The 19,000-nt window shown below is 53.1% G+C and overlaps 1 protein-coding gene across 3 annotated transcripts; it reads right to left on the bottom strand.

Moving 5' to 3' along the window:
- Positions 1-6,462: 6,462 nt before the first annotated feature.
- Positions 6,463-16,744, bottom strand: LOC121487823 (cytochrome c oxidase assembly protein COX19). Of its 3 annotated transcripts, XM_041749851.1 has the most exons (4): positions 16,583-16,744; positions 16,015-16,126; positions 12,225-12,389; positions 6,463-9,739 (listed from the first exon to the last, which is right to left on the bottom strand). In XM_041749851.1, exons 1-3 carry the CDS (start codon positions 16,662-16,664, stop codon positions 12,230-12,232), a joined length of 354 nt encoding a protein of 117 aa, XP_041605785.1. In that variant the 5' UTR covers positions 16,665-16,744; the 3' UTR covers positions 6,463-9,739; positions 12,225-12,229. The 3 variants fall into 3 exon arrangements, with proteins under 3 accessions (XP_041605785.1, XP_041605784.1, XP_041605786.1); XM_041749850.1 differs by lacking the exon at positions 12,225-12,389 and having other exon boundaries at positions 16,487-16,740; XM_041749852.1 differs by lacking the exon at positions 12,225-12,389 and having other exon boundaries at positions 16,583-16,736.
- Positions 16,745-19,000: the final 2,256 nt, after the last annotated feature.

The raw sequence follows: 19,000 nt of genomic DNA, 5'->3' as shown, positions 1-19,000 counted from the left end.
CCCTCCAACAGGATCATCTATAAAGTGACTGACATTTCCCCCACCTCTCAGGATATAGGATATATGTTCTTTTTTTTTCTCTCTTTTTTAAAAAAGATTTTATTTATTTTTAATATTTTATTTATTTATTCATGAGAGGCAGAGAGAGAGAGAGAGAGAGATAGGCAGAGGGAGAAGCAGGCTCCATGCAGGGAGCCCGATGCGGGACTTGATCCCAGGTCTCCAGGATCACGCTCTGGGCTGAAGACAGCGTTAAACCGCTGAGCCACCAGGGCTGCCCTTTTTAAAAGATTTTATTTATTTATTCATGAGAGACAGAGAGAGAGAGAGGCAGAGACACAGGCAGAGGCAGAAGCAGACTCCATGCAGGGAGCCCAACGTGGGACTCGATCCCGGGTCTCCAGGATCAGACTCTGGGCTGAAGGCGGCACTAAACCGCTGAGCCACCAGGGCTGCCCTGGGATCTATGTTCTTACCTTAAATCTCAGTAGGGGTTGGGACACCTGGGTGGCTCACTCAGTTGAGCCTCCAACTCTTGGTTTCGGCTCAGGTCATGATCTTAGGGTTGTAAGATCAAGCCCTGCGTCAGGCTCCATACTTGGCATGGACTCTGCTTGAGATTCTTTCCGCGTCCTTCTCCCTCTCCTCTGACTCTCTCTCTCAAATAAATAAAAATTTCTAAAAATATCTCAGTGGGGGTTGTGATTGCTCCAACCAGTGGAGGATGGTTGCAAGACAGCAGGCAGACTTCTTAGGGAGATCATAAAAGGATGTAGCTTCTACTTGGTGCATTCTCAGTGTCACTATCTCTTTCTATCCTGGTCTCTGTGTCTCTCCTTGGGAGGCTGAGCTGCCAGGTACAAAGCCTGGCCCCTGGCCACTATACTGCAGAGACCATGTGGAGAGAGCCCAGGGAGATAGTGATGCTCCAGCTGCTAGAGGCCTCAGGTGGAGCAACCAATCCCAGAAATGTGAAAATGAGAACCATACAATCCTGTAGCCTGAAGCTGTTTGGGGTGGCCTGCAGCCCAACAAGGACTAACTGGTACAGTGGTGGGAGAGAGATTGGTCTGGAGGAGCAGGAGCCACAGGGCTGTACCTTGGGACCCCATGGCCCAAGGCCCTGGGCAGACACCCACATTGGAGCACTGGGTCCCAGAGGCTGGGAGGCCTCTCAGCCTGGCCTGAGCCCTCCTCCCAGACCCTTTATTCATAGTAACCCTCTTGTCTCCAGTGGGGTCTCCTCTGGGGGGGATCCTGCTGCCCCCAGATCCCATTTCTAGCCCTTGAAGCCTCTACCTTTAGGCAGTTTGTGGTGCAGGCAGTGAACCCCTTGCCACCCATCACTGATTCCCCTGTGGTGCCAGACACAGTAGGCACTTGCTCTGTGCTGCCCTGAAACGAATGGGGGAGTTGGCACAGGGGTGGTGGTGGCAGCTGAGGCTCCGCTTCCTTCTGAGCCCCAAGTCCCCAGCCTGGCTGTCAGGTCAAGAAAACCTGGGGGTTTGGGGATGTACAGCCCTGGTCCTAACTGTAGTTCTTGGGGAACATGGTGCACACTGTCCTCTCTAGGTGACCCTCTTCAGGTATTGCAGCCCTGCCACTGTCCAGCAGGGGCCGCCATGCCACCACATTCTGTCCCTGAGGCACCAGGGACCAGCAGGTCAATGAGAAGGGACAGTGGGTTTCCTCTGAGTGGTTGGACCCCATCCCTGCCCCAAATTACTGTGCTTTTATAATTCGGGGGCGAAGCTGCCGAACCCCACAGACCAGCCCTAAGAGCCCCGAAGTGATAACCAGGTCAGCATCTTCAGAAGGGTCTGTCCCTCAGCTCCAGGACACGTCTGGAGAGACACTCCCCTGGGAGTGTCCCCAGCACAGCCCCCACAGCCATCCAGGACCCGCTGTCCTTCCAACACCACCTGTCCACTACGAGCCTCCTGGATCCCACACCTGCAGCCCCAAGCTTCCAGCCCCCAGGGCCCAAAAGAACCCTTTCCCCTTGTGGTGCAGAGGAGTTAGGTGTCCCCCAGGCAGAGCAGGGCTCTCTGCTGTTCAATGGGGTAACTGCCAAAATCCCAAACTGTAAGGTAGCAAGCAGAGTTCTGGCCTGGAAGCTCTTGCTCCACAAGCCCCCCGTGTCACAGCCAGGGCAGCCCACCCTGCTGGACCATAGCTGTTAGGGTGCTGAGATCAACCTTGCAAGCAGGTCCCCTGCCATGTGCTCCTTGTGTACCTAAGTACTTCCTCTCCTACCTCCTTCCCCTCCTCAAATGACCCTGGCCTGCTCTGCTTCACTGTCCAGCACACGCTGCAGCCAAGACAACACGCCCAGGCTCTGTGGGACCAGGAAATTAGGTGCAGTGACAGTAACAGGGCCACAAGCATGTGTCCCTCTTCCTGCCTCCTGACCTCTCCACCTGGGCTCTACCTCCAGATTCAGGGGAGGGGACAGAGGCCCACTCCACTCCCAAGGCGAAGAGGGTGCAGAAGTACACAGGTATTGTACACAGGTATTGAAATGGCCACATGCTCTGGGGTTTCACTGGACTGAGGGCAAGAGGCTGGTCCAAACCCTGAGACAGCCCAGAATCGGACAGTGGGCTAGGCAGTAAATTCTTTTTTAAAAATTATTTATTTATTCGAGACAGACAGAGAGAGAGAGAAAGAGAGAGAGAGAGAGAGAGAGGCAGAGGCACAGGAGGAGGGAGAAGCAGGCTCCATGCACCGGGAGCCCGATGTGGGACTCCGTCCCAGGACTCCAGGATCGCGCCCTGGGCCAAAGGCAGCTGCCAAACGGCTAAGCCACCTAGAGATCCCCCTGGGCAGTAAATTCCTGTTGCATCCCCTCCGCCAGGCCCTAGAGGTAAACTCACAACTTCCTAGAGCTTGTTTGCTACCTTCTAAGTTCGTGAAGAAAAAGGGCGAATGCTAAGAAACCAAGCAGGCAATGAGGCATCTGGCTGGCTCAGACTCTTGACCTCAGGATTGTGAGTTCAAGTCCCATGTGGGACATGGAGCTTACTTAAAAAAAAAAAAAAAAAAATCCAATGAGAGATGTATGCACAACTCTGTGAACTATACTCATTTGAAAGTGAATTTATGGTATGTGGATTATATTCCAATAAAAAATTTAAAAAAGAAAGAAACGAAGCAGACAAAAGGACTCATTTCAGACATATCTTGTTCTCCTGGCCTGCTGCATGCACACTCAGCTCTGCTCCTTGAGCGTCCCTGGAATACATCCACAAATCCAAGTGCTCTGACATCGCTGGGCACCTCCCACCCCTCCCTAGCCAGCAGCCCTACAAGGGGACACCAGCCTGGCCTGGAGGAATCAGGGTGTCCGCCAGGAGGAGGAGAGAAGGCACCCGCAGGAGGGAACAGAACACTCTTAGGGCCAGGGAATGGTCCACATGAAGTAAGTGTATAAGGGGCTGAACCACAATGGCAGGGCTCCTGAGAAGTGGCTGGGCATGCTCCCTCTGCCAGGGCACAGCCCCCTGGCCCCCAGATTGCCCGGGGGACTGGAAGCTCTTGGTGACCATTGGTCACAGCCAAGAGACTGGAGGGGGTGCTGGTGTGGCTAGACACCACAGCACAGACATGCACTCCAGTCCCTCTAGGAGCAAGCAGCCTGCTCTGGCTTCAGCTACACATCTGTGTCAGGATAGCCGCTCTGCAGATGGAGCTGCTGCTGGGTTCTGTGCCAGGCCTAATAGCTGGCCAGGCACCGGGCAGGACTTGCTCAGCCTCTGAGCTCCATGTGCCCAACCAGGGCACATGGCCACGCCCTTCAGGATGCAGACCACCCCACCCACCACCCGACGTTCCTAGGAACTGCAGATCAGCCCCCTGCACAGAAGCAGAGCTTCCCCATCCTGTACAGAGCAGAGGATGTGGTGGACAAGGTGCAAGGAGAGGAAGGCGGGCCCTGAGTGCAGGGCATGCATGAGGCCGTCAGGCAGGCCAGGGAGAACGGCCCTGTTCCAGGAAGAAGAAAGAACCAGCTGGAGCCTGGAGGAGATGCTGGACGGTCCTCAATGGGGAAGGGGACGAGAGTCCTTGTCTGCTGCTCTGGTTATGTCACTCAGTTTTCAGGTGGCACAGACACAAACTAGACCCACCAGCCTGTCTGCCTCCACAGCTCTGGGTCTGGTGGGGCCAGCACCAAGAAGGGCCTGCCCTGCTCCTGAGCACCCCCAGATCCACTCACCACACAAGCCAGCAGAGCACTATTTAAAGCAGCACCACAACACAAGGGCAGAGGCTCCCCAGGCACCCGCCTTCCTGAGTGCCCACCAGACCCCACACGACACTGGTCAGGCTTCCTAATGAAAGCAGGCTTGTGGATGACGTCCTTCTAGGCCTTCAGCAGGAGGCTGGCCCCTGTCATCAGTCAGCACCCTCTTCACTTTGTCCCAGGAGGTGCCCCATCCCTCTACAAAGCTCTATGCACAGCCAGCTGTGAATGTGAATTCATTCCTCCGGAAGACTGCTGCAGCGACAAAGTCACTCCCATGGCTTGAGAGAAAGTTCTTGCCATAATAAAATCTCTGCTTTCTCACCCATAAATAATCTCATTGAAAGACAATCCAAATGCCAGGGGGGTGGAATGACGGCAGAGCTCGTTCTTTCCCAGCAAAGACCGGCATGGAGCAGGCGGTGCAGACAGAAGGCATCCCCCATCTGGGGAGGCCCAAGGGCTGGCTCTGCAACCTCAGTTCTGCAGGCGGGGAGGCCAGAGCAGACGGCCACACCCACCCCGCGAGGGCCCATAACGCCCCCAGCTCTGGCATCCGGCCTGCCCTCCTTGCTCTGCAGAACTGCACCCAATACAAACCAAAGCGGTTTTACCAGGAAAAATAAACTGGGCTGTGTTTATAGACAATATAAAATTACAACCACAGCCATGTAATTTATAGGTGATATAAAATTACAACCAAACACAATAAGCTTTTTTCAAACTACTAATGATCTGTTTCTATAAAAATGATACATGCGGGGTGCCTAGGGAGCTCAGTTGATGAAGTGTCTGCCTTCGGCTCAGGTCATGATCTCAGGGACCTGGCATTGAGCCCCACATGAACCCCACATCAGGCTCCCTGCTCAGCAGGGAGTCTGTTTCTCCCTCTGCCCCTCTCCCTGCTCATACTTTTTTTTCAAATAAATAAATAAAATCTTTTTTTTTTTAATGACACACACCTGTTATAAAATACATCCATAAAGAAAAATTCATGGAGGACAAGTCACATACACATAGATGATCCCACCACCCAGATACTATCATGAACGAACATTCACTGTATAGGATCCCAGACATTTCTTCTGTGTACATTAAATCAGAAAATGTCTAGAGAAACAAACGCTTGACAGGAATGGGGTCATGTCACATGTGCAATGGCTGGCTCTGACCTTCTGATCCTGTTCATCACATTCATAACCATTCTTTATTGTCTGCCAGCAAGAAGTAGCTGCAAAGCAAGTACCAAAGATTTCAGAAAAATAGGGGTTTAAACTCGGCCCTGAGAAAATTCAATTCATGACTAGGCTGCTGCAGATAATGAGGCAAAGTCCCACAGCCGCCTGAGAGCACATTTCTGGGCACCACATGTGAGCTACTCACCATCCAGCAGCTTGGACCCAAGGCCTGTCCAGGCCCAAAGTTTCCATGTGGGCAGTATCATCAGGAGGGTCAGAGTCACAGAGAAGATGGGAGGGAGAGTCAGGACAGAGAAGATGCTGTCCTGGAAGGATGGGCCCACAGCCAAGGAACACAAGTACCTCTAGAAGCTGGGAAGACAAGGAAACGGACTCTGGCCAGAGTTCCAGAAGAAACACAGCCCTGTGGGCCTCTTTACACTTCTGACCTGCAAACCGTAACATCATAAATTCATATTGTTTACGCCCCTGGGTCTGGGCGACTTAAGGGAGCACAGGACATTTCACAGAGGGGAGTCTTGCTCTTGATGGTGGGACAGCTGGGCACAGGGAACCCCAGTGCTAGACCCCAAGCACTCCTGGATGCGCTCGTGTGGCTGAGGCTGTGGTACAACCAGCACACCCCACCCCAGGGGCTCATCTTTGGGGTGGCAGCTATGTGCCTGGGCAACCAGGAAAACATTCTCGAAGTTGTCTTTGGGCACCTCTGAATACCACTGTTGGCTTTCTGCAACAAGTGCGGGTGCTTTACTGGAGCAAGGGGGAGGACCAGGTGCTCTGGCATGGGCAGGGTGTCTGTACTCCACACTCCAGGCTGCTAGCAACTCAGATCTGGAAAATCAAAGGCCGCACCAGGAAGCGGCCGCCCTGTGGTAAAGAGGTCAGACATCTGCACGATGGCACCGGGCTACTTCTCCTCCCATGCTTCCTCCCCCACTTGCTGAAACTACTTGTCACATCACCTGCTTCAAAATCCACTGGATGCACTTCAGAAAGAGAATTTACTCAACCACACATATGGAAAGTTCAATCACACAGTTTAATGCAAAATACTTTTTTCATTTTGAAATAATTTTAGACTTCCAAAAATTGGCAAAAATACGACAGAGTTCATATGCCCAGCTTCCCCAAATAACACTTTACATAATCACAGCACAAGAACCAAGGATCCTGGTAATCAGCTGCTGGCCACTGTCCTTCCTGGCCCAGGGCCCTCGTGGCAGCCAGTCTGTCTCCTTGGACCCCTCCTCAACACAGTTTTTGTCTCAGGACCCTGATACTTGTGAAGAGCACTGGCCTTCACTCCACAGAAAGTCTGTTTATTCTGGGGTCTGCTCACTAGGCTGAGATAAACAAACTCCAGGAGGGCATCAGAGAGGGGACACTGGGCAGGTCACCAAGTGGTGAGCACAGTTGTCTCTACTGCTCCCTTGGGAATCCCTGAGTGCCCTGGGGGTGGCCCCCAGACAAGGCAAACACACTGGGCCCCAACTCCAGGACCCCATGGGTTCTCATCCACACCCCTTGCCACTGCAGTGTGACTGCTGTCTCCACTGCCGCTTCTGCACTGGGCTGGCCACTGCCAGGAGCTGTCTCTGTCCCGCAGACAAGTGCATTCCTGTAGTTACTCTCGCATCAGTACAGACTTGAAGACATTTATTCTGGAGACTAGAGCCCAGTACAACATTCTGTTGCTCAAAGTGGCCCAGGTGTGGCTCCCTGGCGGGGACTGTGTTCTTTCAACAAGCCCCCATTTTATTTCCAGCAATTATTACTTTCTGACACAAAACGGTCCAAGCTCAGGTTGGATTTCCCCGTCCCTTCTGGAGCCTGGTTCCGGCCGTCGGGAGCGGTGCTCCAGCCCTACATGGCTCAAGGGTGTACCTGCTGCAGGTGTCATGGCCTGAGGCCCCCCCGATGTGTGCGCACGCCCTGATACACTCACACACCTAAATCCGTCTCTCTGTCCAGCCACTTTCTCTGTGACTGCGATTCCCAAGACCCGGCTCTTCCCCACACTCCCCAGTTCTCCAGTCCTAGAATGCTCGCTTTCAGAGCCGATGAAAGCAAACCTACTGGTCAGAGATTAGAACCTGTCTTCTCATCCCCAGCTCGTCGAACTTCTGCTTTCCACAGCTGCTGGGCACATTCTGTCCCACCCCCACCACGGCAGGAACCACATGTATGTCTGGCTGGGCTGCCACTGCAGCTGCATGTGGGGTCCCCCATAGCTGCATTATTTCTGAGCACATGGAACAGGATGCAGCTTACAGTCAGAGCTACACTGCATGCAGGAGACCATTCTCTTTAGCAGCTGGCATGTCCTTCCTCAATTTCATGTCTGCACACAGACACTTAATGGTTTCCCGTCTTCCTTACTAAGGTTACTACAGATGCTTCTAGAGTCTGCCCCTCTCTCTCATGTACGTGCCGCCTATAGTGTGAGGTCAGCTGTGTCACTTCAGATCCCACCCCTAAACCCCACTGAGCCCCACGATATGGATGAGCCACAGTCCGCCAAGACTCATACGCATGGGGATTTGGGTCACTCTAGTGTTTTGCAATTATAAATGATGCCATATCAATAACCTCGTGCACATGTAATTCTGTATGGTTAGCAAACACAAACTAGTTTCATGGCTCAGCTTGGTTTGGTGATAAAAGCCAAGCCCTTTCATAAGCTGGGCAGTAACATGAAAAAGATCTGTAGCGCAATTCCAGTGAAAGACAGAGACTATGTCCCAACAGTGACACACCGCAGAGGGCAGCAGGCACTGCTACTACTCACGCGTGAACAGTGCAGAGTGAACACTATGGAAATGGAAAAGTTGTGGAGTGGTTTCCTTCAGGGAGGGTCGAAGCCAAGAGGCATCCACCATGGAAGGACTGCACACACAGGGATCTAAAGGCAGAGAGTGGACACGGACACACCTCTACCACCACAGCCAAGGAGGGGGCAGTGGTGACTTTTGGGAGCCCAGACCTGGGTTGTGGCTGGCTGTCCCCACTAGGGTCACTGTCCGAGATCCAGGGAAGGCAGTGCTGGGCCCCGACCCACCCCCCCCACACACACGTGTGGCACTCTGTTCGTGGATCTGAACCTTGGCCACTATCAAACTACCCAGAAATCCTGGCTGGAGGTTTGGATACCTGTGAGGTTCAAACAACCTCAGGCAATTGTGGCGGCTGCCACAGCGCTGTGGGCTGTGGCACCAGGTCTGTCGCTCTGAAACATGCTCAGAGGCCCTAGAAGCCTCTGCCAGATGATACGTTAGCATGGGTATTCTTCCAGAGGGAGACACAGGAGATCACGTATGTAAGACAAACTACATGTGTCCTGACACCTGTTCCTCAGTTACATTAGTCTGGTCATTGTGATTAAACTAGTTTTATAAATTCAGTCCACACAGGTCAGAAAATGACCTGTGGTTAAAAAGTACTTCGTGGGATCCCTGGGTGGCGCAGCAGTTTGGCGCCTGCCTTTGGCCCAGGGCGCGATCCTGGAGACCCGGGATCAAATCCCACGTCGGGCTCCCTGCATGGAGCCTGCTTCTCCCTCTGCCTGTGTCTCTGCCTCTCTCTCTTTCTGTGTGTGACTATCATAAATAAAAAAATTTTTAAAAAAAAGGTACTTCGTGTTCGGGCATTACCAGAAAAACGTTACCAAGTCAAATACGTCAAAAGGCAGATGATCTCTCCTTTCCAAGTTCATATTCTGTATTTTGTTCAAAAACTGGAAATGAACCAGCACACAAGAGCACAAAAAGGAAACCAGTTTGCCAGGGAAAGGCTTGATTTCTGGCAATGTCTGCGTCTGTGGCAGAGGCCAGAGCCGACAGCACACAGCACGCCAGCACTGAGAAGCTACACACAGTACCACACGTGTCATGTACACCACGTGTCCCTACACCAGGCAGCCGCGACTCTGCACTCCCACCTCCCGCCCACCATGGTCTCCTCAGGAACTCTGCCACACACCATGTAAAGATAAAACCTAACGCTATTGGGGGGAAATGAGATCTAAAAGCCAGTCAGCTTTCAAAATAACCTGGGAAACATCAAGTCAAGATGTGTCACATTAAAAAAAAAAAAAAAAGTCAAGATGTGTCTGTCAAGGAGGGCGTTCCGGAATCCTCTCCGTCACAGCACCTAACTGTAAACTGTCGACATGCTCCATTCTGAACCACCTGGCAGCAGGAGGTCTTCTCTCCATCAAGAGTTGGTTTCTGCCTTTGGTTTTCCATCAGTCAAATCTCCAAATCCCAGTTTTTCCAGTGGTTCTTGGGCCATCAGCTGCCTATAAGAAGTGAAGAAAACAAAGAGCACGGTCTGCACAACGCCTGTGCGTTCACTCCCATCCCGTCCAACCACAGGTCTGGGGGCTGCCCAGAGCCAGGACACTGCCGGACCTGGCCCCCAGGCCCCTGAGGGGCTCCTTGCGCCCTTTTCCTCTGACGCCTGCACCTCTGGACCCACGAGGGATAACTACTGGTGGACGGTGCACAAAGCCCCCCAGTTGCAGGGTGCAGCTCTGAAGGGAGAAGGCAGACCACAGAGACGCTCCCCAAGGTGCCAGTATGGGGCAGACGTGTGAGGCGTGCAAGGGCTCCAACCCCGACATGGCTTTTAGGTCCCAGTGAAGACTCAAGAAGACAAGTGCACAAAGAACAGACCGTATCTGGTACAAATGACCCTGAACAATGCAAGAGTTAGGGGCACTGACCACCCATGCAGCTGAACCCCTTAACTCCTGGCCCCACAAAAGCATAAAGACCAATAGCATACCACTGACCAGAAGCCTTAGCTATGACATAAGTGAACCCTAATAAAAGGTAAGCCAGAGAAACAAAATGTTATGAGGAAAATCACAAGGAAGAAACATATTTATGATACTGTATGTACTGCATTTACAAAAAAGTCTGCACATAAGTATGCCCGTGCAGTTCACATGCATGCTGTTCAAGGGTCACTGCATTCCTTAGCTTTACTTGCAACTCAGAAACACTTGGGACACTTGGTGTGTGGGCCCCATGTCATCTCACTCTTGCCCCAAGCTCTGCACAGGCCCACAAAGATGGGGATGCCCCACACAGAGCACCTGCTGAGCTCCAAAGTCTCCCCTATCTGGCCTCCCACTGCCTACAATTCTGGGGAAAGAGAGGGTGGAGTTTCATTCTGTTTTGTTTTGGGGGCAGGGGTGGGTTGATTCTAACTCTCAGAGGCCATCTGTCTGTCCTCCTTGCCGGTGGGAGCACAGCATCCCCACAAGAACCACCAGGCTCAGCTGGCACATGGGTCACCCATGACACTGGCCATCATCACTTAACACACTGTGTCCAGGCTCCCATCCCTGAGCCTCCATACCTTTCCCTGGCCAGCCCCACTGCCCAGCACAGGCAGCCAAGTTCAGCCAGCATGCTGGGAACCGTGGGACATCGCAAGTCACCTGGTCAGACAAGCCACTTTCTGCAGGTTCTGGGGGGCCTAGTGCAAGTGGGCCACACTTCGGCAGAAAGACAAAACCTTGCAGGGAGATGATCTTTTTTTTTTTTTAAAGATTTTATTTATTTATTCATGAGAGACCCAGAGAGAGAGGCAGAGACACAGGCAGAGGGAGAAGCAGGCTCCATGCAAGGAGCCCGATGTGGGCCTCGATCCTGGGACCCCAGGATCATGCCGTGGGCTGAAGGCAGGTGTTAAACCGCTGAGCCACCCAGGGATCCCCAGGGAGATGATCTCAATCTGAACTTCATAAGGGCTCCCTAGGCCGTCCCCGTTAAAAGAACAAAATATGACTGTTTAGACAATGGGAGCGAGGGGATGTCCCCTCGATGGCTCCAGCAGTGGAGGCGGGAGTGGGGAAGTTGCCTGCGCTGGGGGACTCCGTCCCTTTACCTGCTTGGGTGCTTGGCAATTTCCATCACAAAAAGCTAGAATCCACTTAAAAAGTCCAAGTGTAGGCCAGGCTGACTGCGTTATCTGACTGTGTCCCTAGAAGATGTGGACAAGCTAGACAAGCCCTGAGGAGGAGCCTTGCTGCTGTCTGGGCACTGTGACCCTTGCAGTACCCGCCTAGCATCCCAGGTGAGCTAAGTGGCCCCCGGGGCCTTTCTCTCTGCATCGTAGGAACGGGGTTTGGAGCAGAAGGCTCAGGCATCTCCACAAGCGCCAGGCACTTCCTGCATGCACTGTGTCCAAAGCAGCAGGGTACAGAGCTGAAGCAGGAGTGCTGCCCTCCAACAGCTACTCCACACAATACCGAGGCCAGTGAACGCTAAGACCTGACAGACACCCACAGTCACCTGAGCTCCCACCTCCCATCTAGAGAACCAGGAAGTTCCAGGGGAAAGGGACATGGAGCCAGGAAGTGGAGAGCCAAGGCCACAAGATGCTGGGTTTACTCTGTGGGCACCAGTGAATGCCTGCGGCTGGGACACCAGTGGAAGAGCAGCAGGAAGTCCCATAGGCCTGGGCACGTGCCCTGGTCAAGAAGGCTCCATGCCAGCTCATGTGGGGTGCAGGCCCATTCGGGTCACAGCCGCCAGCAAGCTGTGCTGCCCCTGCCCCACCCCCCTGACCCAGCAAAGCCATACCCAGAGAGCTGGTGGAGGTCACCAAACCTAGAACTGCAAACCTCGTCAGTACAATTTAATCTAGAAGCAGATTAAATTCTAGAGCAATGGGATGCAAGTGCTACTCCTTAAACCAAGTGAGGAAACAAAGATACTTTTTCACACATCTTGGCAAAAGAAGACATCTGGCCAACAGTTCTTAGAACTGACCTCTCTCAGACCTCACTGTGGTCTGCAGACGACACCCTCATTGCTGGAGCCTGGGACTGTGGCCCTCCATGGTAGAGGGGAAATCGGGCTAGAGCTGGAACTACAGCTGCAAACTGGCCAATTCTGAGAGTGACATTACCAGGACACAACATCATCACAGGAATCCTTAAAATCAGGGACAGATGGGAAGAAAGGAAGGTTCAAATAAATACACCATTGCTGGCTTAGAGAAGGTGGGGGGCATGAGTCCAGGAGCATGGGCACCTCTAGAAGCTGGAAACGGCAGGAAGTAATTCTGCCCTGGAGCCTCCATAAGGAATGGAGCCTGTCCATGCCCCAAATGCAGCCCCATGGGAGCCATGTCAGACTTCCCACTACAGACCGTGACGTGGGCTGGCGTGCTCCTCCAAACACACTGGCCTGAAAAGGAAGGACCTTCATGATTAGTGGAACAAATGAGGAATGAGGAAGAAAAAGCTAGAAGCCAAATAACACATAATTCAAGATATCCTTTCTACAAATCTGTAAATCTTCATAAAATCCAGCTCCTTGGCAAAGTCATAAAAAACAACAAATACAACATTTAGCAAGTTCTAAAGCCAAAGGGATGATTTCAATGCCTCCCATTAGCATAAGGAAAGAGACCAAAGAAAATATCCCATTTCCAGTCCAGTTTTTTAGGGACTGAGACATTGAGATCACTGGAATCTTCACGGAAAGCAAAATCACTCTCAACTGTTCCCTACAGTGCCATTCTTTTACTTATTTATTTATTTTTTAAGATTTTATTTATTTATTCACAAGAGACACAGAGAAAGAGGCAGAAACTTAGAGGGAGAAGCAGGCTCCCTATGGGCAGGACTCGATCCCAGGACCCCAGGTTCACAACCTGAGCCAAAGGCAGACACTCAACCAGTGAGCCTCCCAGGTGCCCCTACAGTGTCGTCCTTTTAGAGGCATTAAGTGCATGACTTAGGGCAATAGAATTTTTCAACAGTGTGTTCTTCAAGGGTATGAGAACAATAACGAGCAGCACCTGCTGGTCTCCCCCTGAACTGTACCCAAGACTTGCCAAGAACTATCTGTTGTGTTTTTCTATAGCCCAGCCAGGAGGCCCATCCTTCACACGAACCTGCACTCTGGAATGTGGCTGCACCGCCCCCGCTGCCCACCCCACCTCATGGGAATCAAAGTGAGATGATTAGAGGCTTGAGAATACAGATCGTGCCTGTATTTGCTGCCTTCTCTATTAACAAGGTAATCCCAAATTTAACAGCTCTTCCTGTAAGAAAATGTGGTCCACAGCTACTACAGCACACATAATTCCATGTTGGGCTACAATGGCCAGAGGCCCCGAGGCAACTTTAAAAACCTGCTGTGGTCCAGGGGTGCCTGAGTGGCTCAGTCCATTAAGCATCTACCTTTGGATCGGATCACGATCCTGGAGTCCTGGGATGGAGCCCCACAATGGGGTCCCTGCTCAGCGAGGAATCTGCTTCTCCCTACCCCTCTGCCCCCGCTGTTGGTGCGCTCTCTCACATGCGCTCTCTCTAAAAAATAAAATCTCAAAAAACAAAGCTTGCATGGTCCAGTTTTTTACAAGATGCATACAGAAACATGAACTGGTAAGTCATATATGTGATTTCAGCACAAAAGAGAAAAGAAATCTGTAAGAAGCAGGAGAAACAAATGTGCAAAATCTTGATATTGAATCCAGGTGGTTGCAGATTTTCATTTAAAACCATCCAAGGTGGGCAGCCCAGGTGGCTCAGCAGTTTAGTGTGGCCTTCTGCTCAGGGCCTGATCCTGGAGACCCGGGATCCAGTCCCGCGTCGGGCTCCCGGCATGGGAAGCCTGCTTCTCCCTCTGCCTGTGTCTCTGCCTCTCTCTCTCTGTGTCTCTCATGAATAAATAAATAAAATCTTTAAAAATAAATAAAAATAAAAATAAATAAAAAATAAAAAATAAAACCATCCAAGGGCAGCCCCAGTGGCGCAGTTTAGTGCTGCCTGCAGCCCAGGGTGTGATCCTGGAGACCCGGAATTGAGTCCCACATTGGGCTCCCTGCATGGAGCCCGCTTCTCCCTCTGCCTCTGTCTCTCTGTGTCACTCATGGATAAATAAATAAAATCTTAAAAAAAAATCATCCAAAAAGGGACACCTGGGTGGCTCAGTGATTAAGCATCTGCCTTTGGCTCAGGGCATGATCCCAGAGTTCTGGGATCGAGTCCCGCATTGGGCTCCCTGCATGGAGAATACTTCTCCCTCTGCCTCCGCCTCTCTCTCTCTGGGTCTCCCATGAATAAATAAATAAAATCTTCAAAACAACAACAACAACAACAACAAAACCCAAAAGTCTACAGCCAAAATCACTGACCAAGTCAGAAACACACACATAACCCCTATTTATCTTAATGCCACCTGACCAGCCAGTGAAGCCACTTGAAATAACAGAGCCCACAGAGTGGTCAGTTGCATCCCCTCTGTCCACCCCCAACCTCAGCAGGCCTCAGGGGAGGCTGGCCTCCAGAAGCTGTGCTCAGCAGGGCAAGGCCACACAGACAGCAGGCAGCTCACTCCCAGGGTCAAATGGGGAGAAAAGACAGGGCCCTTCTGCTGGTCCTCCACCAGGCAAGCCAGGAGCCTCTCTGGGGACCCAGAGAGCCCAACTCCAGAGCAACTCCCAGCAGGAGCAGTGGCCTGTGGTGTGCTGGGTACCATGGCCGGCACGGGGATGACTGACCTGAGGTGCAGAGGGGCGAGGGACCTGCTCACACCATCACACACTGACAGAGACCAACTTCAAACTGTCTCCAACATGCACAGCACTGAAAAGAAATTCACTTGGTTCCCATGTTTAAAAGACGTGTTAACTTAAACACATGGGCCCCAGTAATGTGCTACTTAATAGTGAGAGCTGGACTTGGGGTGGCCCGCTTCCAATCTAAGCCCCTAGGAGCCTGAACAACTCAGAAGACAGAGTGAGGGCCTTCGTGAGGGGCCCATTCCTAGGGTACCCTGAGTCTGCAGACAGCCCTCCATATACCTGTAGGGCTGAGAAACACAGAAGATGGTGCCTGGAGGGAAATGTCTGAGTTTGTCATGGGAAAGTAGACACAGGGCTCCAACAGGACTGGTTTATGTCAACCCAAATCCTCAGACAAAGCTGTCTGAAGTCTGGATTCCTTACCAAGCTAACGAAAGGATCAAACAGCAGAAATACAGGTTCTACCCCCACCACGTAACGACACATGACCTGCTTCTCCCATCAGAGACCAGAATGGCTTTTTAGTAAAGTCTCAACGAATCCTAAGTTGCAAACATTTGTTTTATTTAAAAGTGAGTTCTGGTAAATTCCATTCAAGACAGAACAAATCCTTCGTCTTTCATCATTTCTGAAATGGCCTATTGTCTCCCCTGTCACATTTCAAGCGCAGCCGAACCTACCCTACCGGGAACAAAACATGTTTATGGTCTGAGAACGTCAAAGAGAGAAACCATGTACCCACAACCTTCAAATCTTTTGGCTCAGTCAGCATTTTCATGATGTACAATCCTGAAACCTTAATGACAGGTCAGCAGCTCCCCAATTTGGAAAGTAAATACCCCGAGGAATGCAGTCGCTCAGGGAGGGCCCCCCGATTGCCACACAACTTCTGGTACACTAAACCTGGCAGGCCTCCACTGCAGAGTTGTGAAAGACACAGGACTCAACGAGCCAGGCTGCAACGACCCCTGGGAGCGGGGGCACGGAAGGTTCCAGAAGTCACATGTGTCAGCATGCACTTGCCTCTCCATTCTGCATTCTAAATAGGCCTTTGATTCCTTTCTGCACAGAGCATTTTCAAATTTGTTGTCGCGGAGACACTTCATAAACTTCTCCTTGAAGCTTTTGCATTCACCTACAAGGAGAATGGAGACAGCGTTTTCTCCTGGCGCCGACACCGGGCTGGCCGCCCCGGTCAGCAGCTCTCGCCCCCCCGCCCCCGCCCCCGCCCCAGCTCGCCCGGCAGCAGGCGGGGGAAAGCCGCGCCCACCGCGTGCAGGTCGGGCCAGAACCCGCCACAGCGGGTTGGGGACGTTTCGTAGGAAAACGTGCGTCAAGACAACGCGCGCGGCCGGTCAGTCCGCTCTCGGGGCCTCGGCTTCCACCGGCTCCCCCCAGACCCGCCCCCGCTACCGGCCTGCAGGGCCCTGTCCCGCTCCCGCCCGCGCGGGGTGACGTCCGTGTCCGCCCGCCGCGCCGGGCCTCAGTTTCCCACCTGCACCGCCGGCGGACGCCACGGTCCACCCGGCCGCACGGCGCCCCAGGACACGCAGCACCCGAGGCCCCGCGCGGGAGCCCGCCCGCCGCTCACCGAAGTGATCCAGCGGGAAGCTGCCCTTGTCCGGGGGCCGGGGCTGGAAAGTCTTGGACCCAAAGTTCATAGCCGTCGACATGTTGGCCCGCCCCCCCGGGGTGCGGAGCGCGCCGTGCGGAGGGCGGCGGGCCGAGCGCCGAGCGGGCGCCGCGAGAGCGCCGAGCACGTCGAGCGGCTAGCGGCCCCGCGGGACAGGCCCCGCCCCCGCGCCGCAGGCCCCGCCCCCGCGCCGCAGGCCCCGCCCCCGCGCCGCAGGCCCCGCCCCCGCGCCGCAGGCCCCGCCCCCGCTGGGCTGTGAAAGGCTCCCATCCGGGCTGTTCTCCAATTTTTAAAAAAATTATTTATTTATTTTTTAAAAATATTTTTACTTATTTATGAGAAACAGAGACAGAGAGAGGACGGCACAGACACAGGCAGAGGGAGAAGCAGGCTCCATGCAAGGAGCCCGACGTGGGACTTGATCCTGGGACTCCAGGATCACACCCTGGACCAAACGCAAGTGCTCAACTGCTGAGCCACCCAGGCTTCCCCAATTTTTTTTTTTAAGATTTTATTTATTTATTCGTGAGAGACATAGAGAGAGAGAGAGAGGCAGAGACACAGGCAGAGGGAGAAGCAGGCTCCATGCAGGGAGCCTGATGTGGGACTCAATCCTGGATCTCCAGGATCATGCCCTGGGCTGCCCGCTGTTCTCCAATTTGACCCTCACAATAGCCCAGTGGCAGAGACCCGCTGTCCTTTCCTTATAATACGGAAACAAGTCCAGAGAGGCCCAGCAGACGCACAGCTTCGGTCCACAAGAAGCCCAAGAGCAAGTGCACTCACATCCCCAGGCGCCTGGGAGGCTTACCTGATAAGGAGGGAGTGAGGGCCACACACTGAGTGGCTCCAACAGCAGAAGCGTCCTTGCCATCAGCTCTGGAGGCCAATGTCTGAGACAGAGGGGTGGCGGGTCTGGCTCCCCCCAAGGTTCTGGGGAAACCCTGTCACAGTCTGTGCCCAAACTGCGGATGGTCACCGGCAGTCCTGGGGCTCCTGGGTGGGTGCATGCACCCTGCCTCTGCTGTCACCCTCCTGTGGGGTCCCCCCTGTGTGTCTGTGTCTAGATGTCCCCTCACAAGGACACCAGCCAGATGGGCGGGGCCACTGTAAGGACTTCATCCTAATTACATCTGCAATGGCCTTATTTCCTTTTTTTTTTTTTTTTTTTTAATTTATTTATTGGGGCAGCCCAGGTGGCTCAGCAGTTTAGCGGCACCTGCAGCCCAGGGCATGATCCTGGAGACCCAGGATCAAGTTCTGCGTCGGGATCCCTGCATGAGGCCTGCTTCTCCCTCTGCCTGTGTCTCTGCCTCTCTCTGTGTGTGTGTGTGTCTCATGAGTAAATAAACAAAATTTATTTTATTTTTTAAATATTTAATTTATTTATTCATGAGAGACACACACAGAGAGAGGAAGAGACACAGGCAGAGGGAGAAGCAGGCTCCATGCAGGCACCCCAATGCGGGACTCCATCGGAGGACCCTGGAATCACGCCCTGAGCCGAAGGCAGACTTTCAACCGCTAGGCTACCCAGCTGTCCCTGCAATGGCCTTATTTCCAAACAAAGTCACCTCCTAGGTATCGAGGGTTAGGACGCCAACATCTGAATTCACTTGGGGCAGGGGATGCAGCTCAGCCTAGGATGAAATGAAAGTGCATCATCAATGGTTCCAGCTCCAGCAATCACTTATGATTACTACCACAACAACAGTGAAAGGGCTAAGTGGAGACCCCAGTTCTCCCAAGAACAGCTGCCCACAGCCCTGCACCCTGGGCAACTACTCCTCTTCTCCAAACCCGGCCTCCAGATTTCATGTGGAGGGAGGAAGTGTGCACCTGTGTTCTGTGATTCTGCCAGTTCCGGCCTGCACCCATGCCTCCTTCCCATGTGTGTGCCCACCATGTCCCAGGCCCTAAGCGGATTGGGTCCTCAGCCACAGAGCTCACCCGCTACCCCCTCCCCCAGACCCTGATGTGATCCAATGAGCCCGTTCCAGCAGCTGAGGGCCTTGCAGAGAAGTACCAGGCCAACGAGTCCTCGCAGCCCCCACCTCAGGGCGCCCCCTACTCGAGGCCTAACTTGGATGCCCCCTTGCCAGGTCCCCAGCACGCCTGCGCCTCCTCAGTAGGCATCACTGGATGTCTGTGCCTGAGGTTGCATTCGGCTGCATTCAGCTCCATGCTGGCGCTGAATGCCAGTGGGGTCCGTTGGGGGTCCACAGGGAAAGCCCACTCCAATTGTTGAGGCCTTAATCAGAATCAGCCCAGTATTCTGGGCCCGCTAGAAACTACAAAAGGAAAACTGCAGCTTGATGTGGTCACATAAACGACTATTGCAAGCGCTAGAACTAGGGGCCACTCACTGGGTTATTC

The sequence above is a fragment of the Vulpes lagopus genome, chromosome 3, assembly GCF_018345385.1.
Source record: "Vulpes lagopus strain Blue_001 chromosome 3, ASM1834538v1, whole genome shotgun sequence".
NCBI classification, from domain to species: domain Eukaryota; kingdom Metazoa; phylum Chordata; class Mammalia; order Carnivora; family Canidae; genus Vulpes; species Vulpes lagopus.
This window is presented reverse-complemented; position numbering and strand designations above follow the sequence as displayed.

Excerpts from the sequence above, each read along its gene's own strand:
- LOC121487823 (XM_041749850.1), bottom strand. The coding sequence starts at position 16,664 with ATGTCGACGGCTATGAACTTTGGGTCCAAGACTTTCCAGCCCCGGCCC. Across the intron at positions 16,127-16,486 it reads GGCGTCCGCCGGCGGTGCAG|GTGAATGCAAAAGCTTCAAG; the intron begins GTGGGAAACTGA and ends TTCTCCTTGTAG. Across the intron at positions 9,740-16,014 it reads TTAGAATGCAGAATGGAGAG|GCAGCTGATGGCCCAAGAAC; the intron begins GCAAGTGCATGC and ends CACTTCTTATAG.